The sequence below is a fragment of the Xenopus tropicalis genome, chromosome 7 (genome assembly GCF_000004195.4).
Source record: "Xenopus tropicalis strain Nigerian chromosome 7, UCB_Xtro_10.0, whole genome shotgun sequence".
NCBI classification, from domain to species: Eukaryota; Metazoa; Chordata; class Amphibia; order Anura; family Pipidae; genus Xenopus; species Xenopus tropicalis.
Window position 1 is genome coordinate 60,952,615 of NC_030683.2, and position 2,676 is coordinate 60,955,290.

Consider the following 2,676-nt stretch of genomic DNA (forward strand, 5'->3'; position numbering starts at 1 on the left):
ATGCCAACGACGTATGGGACACGTTGTTGGCATTTAAGCCCTTTAGCCCCAGGGCCAAATGACCGAATTAGTCTAAATTCACCCAATATCGCCCACCCGTACGTGGGGCTATCGGGAGAAGATCAGCTCGCCTATATTCTTCCTTCCTGGGCTGAACACACTATATAATCCTAGAGGTAGAGCCAGGGTTGACCTTTACCTGCAGCTCCTCATTTAGTGTGGCAGCTCTGTCAGTCTCCCTTGTGCTCTATCCGATTCTCAGTTCATTCTCCAGGCCATAGATTTTGGCCTTTAGGTTGCGCAGTTCCCCTTGAATTTTTTGCGTCTTTTTGTTGCCCTGCCGCACTGCATCCAGAATGGCAAGATCTTGGTCTGGCCCGATGTTCAGCGTCACCTGAGAGGAGAGCAAAAAGAGGAGAGCAAGATTAATTCACAACTCCTCTCCCCCCCACAGGGCCCTTACCCATAGGGGTTCCTTCTTAGTTTGGTTATACCCACGAGCCACCTCGCTGTGTGTGTTTAATCCTCTAGTACAGCAATAGCAGTGTTATGAAGTTTGAGCTCCCCCTACTGGCTAGAAAATGTAACTGCTGCTCCAAATATCATAGTACAGGTATGGGATCCCTTATCCGGAAACCCGTTATCCAGAAAGCTCCAAATTACGGAAAGCCCGTCTCCCATAGACTCCATTTTAATCAAATATTTCGGAATTTTAAAACTGATTTTCTTTTTCTCTGTAATAATAAAACAGTACCTTGTACTTGATCCCAACTAAGATATAATTACCCCTTATTGGGGGCAGAAAAGTTCTATTGGGTTTATTTAATGGTTAAATGATTCCCTTTTCCCTGTAATAATAAAACAGTACCTGTACTTGATCCCAACTAAGATATAATTACCCCTTATTGGCCGCAGAACAGCCCTATTGGGTTTATTTAATGGTTAAATGATTCCCTTTTCTCTGTAATAATAAAACAGTACCTGTACTTGATCCCAACTAAGATATAATTACCCCTTATTGGGGGCAGAACAGCCCTATTGGGTTTATTTAATGGTTAAATGATTCCCTTTTCTCTGTAATAATAAAACAGTACCTGTACTTGATCCCAACTAAGATATAATTACCCCTTATTGGGGGCAGAACAGCCCTATTGGGTTTATTTAATGGTTAAATGATTCCCTTTTCTCTGTAATAATAAAACAGTCCCTGTACTTGATCCCAACTAAGATATAATTACCCCTTATTGGATGCAAAACAATCCTATTGGGTTTAATTAATGTTTAATTGATTTTTTAGTAGACAACGTATGGAGATCCAAATTACGGAAAGACCCCTTATCCGGAATACCCTCGGTCCCGAGCATTCTGGATACCGGGTCCTATACCTGTAGCTTCTTTTTCTTAAAGTGGTGGTTTACCTTCAAGTTAACTTTTAGTACTTAATAGAACGGCCAATTTTTAATTAGTCTTAATTTGTTATTGTTTATAGTTTTTTTAATCATTTGCATTCTTCGTCTTTGGCTCTAAATGGGGGTCACTGACCCTGGCAGCCCATAAACTACCGCTCTGTGAGGCTACAGTTTTATTTTTATTGTCCTTTTTTATTACTTATCGTTCTATTCAGGTGCTCTCCTACTCATGTTCAAGTCTCTTATTTAAAGCGCTGACTGGTTGCTAGGCTACTTTGAGCCCAAGCAACCAGATAGCTGCTGAAATTTAGAACTGGAAAGCTACTGAACAAAAGCTAAGTAATTTAAAATCCACAAATAAAAAAAAAGACCAATTGCAAATTTTCTCAGAATAGCTCTCTCTTCTACTAGATCATACTAGAAAATACCAGCCTGTGTGTTTTCCCCTGTTTGGTTAATGTGACACTTTTTATTCTCTGCCATCTTGTTTCTGTATATAGATATGCTTTCGTATAAGGCAATGAGATGCATGCAACAGAAAATCTTGCCGTCGGTCTATCCCAGACTCACCTTGAATAGTTGCTTCTCTACATCCTTTAACCTCTGTCTCAGCAGCTTGATGTCAGTCTTATAGCCCTCTACCTCCATGTTGCGCCTTTTCTCCAGAGCCTCGTATATCTGCGTCATCAATTGCAGCCGCTTGGCCACCTTATCGGAACGTTCCTGGTATAAGAATAACATTGGATATTAATCTCACAAGCAAATGTTGGGTAACTGTAACACTACAGGAGGACTAGGGGAGATAAACAGTCACATTTTTATAAAAACGAACAAAGCAGTTTTTAAATATTTGCTTTCTTCTTCTGACTCTTTCCAACCTTCAAATGGGGGTCACTGACCCCGGCAGCTAAGAAACTATTGCTCCGCGAGGCTACTTTTTATTGTTACTTTTCATTGCTTATTTCTCTATTCAGGCCCTCTCCAATTCATATACCAGTCTCTCACTAAACTACTCCCTGGTTGCTAATTGGGTAATTTAAACCCTAGCAACCAGATAACTCGGGAGTGGCTGAACAAAAAGTAAAATAAATTTAATAAACACAAAAAAATAAAGACCAATTGCAAATTGTATTAGAATATTACTTTCTACATCATACTAAATCAAGGATCCTAAAACTATGACCCGCGGGGCGTATCCGGCCCCCCAAGGTGATTAACCTGGCCCCGGCTGCCTCCTCACCCCTGGCTACTACCTGTAGACCTGCAG

The 2,676-nt window shown here is 40.7% G+C and overlaps 1 protein-coding gene across 1 annotated transcript; it reads right to left on the reverse strand.

Moving 5' to 3' along the window:
• Positions 1 to 204: 204 nt before the first annotated feature.
• On the reverse strand, positions 205 to 2,128 carry LOC101731651 (coiled-coil domain-containing protein 77). Its single transcript, XM_012966836.3, has 2 exons — positions 1,980 to 2,128; positions 205 to 394 (listed from the first exon to the last, which is right to left on the reverse strand). Exons 1-2 carry the CDS (start codon positions 2,094 to 2,096, stop codon positions 248 to 250), a joined length of 264 nt encoding a protein of 87 aa, XP_012822290.1. The 5' UTR covers positions 2,097 to 2,128; the 3' UTR covers positions 205 to 247.
• Between the last annotated feature and the right edge of the window lie 548 nt (positions 2,129 to 2,676).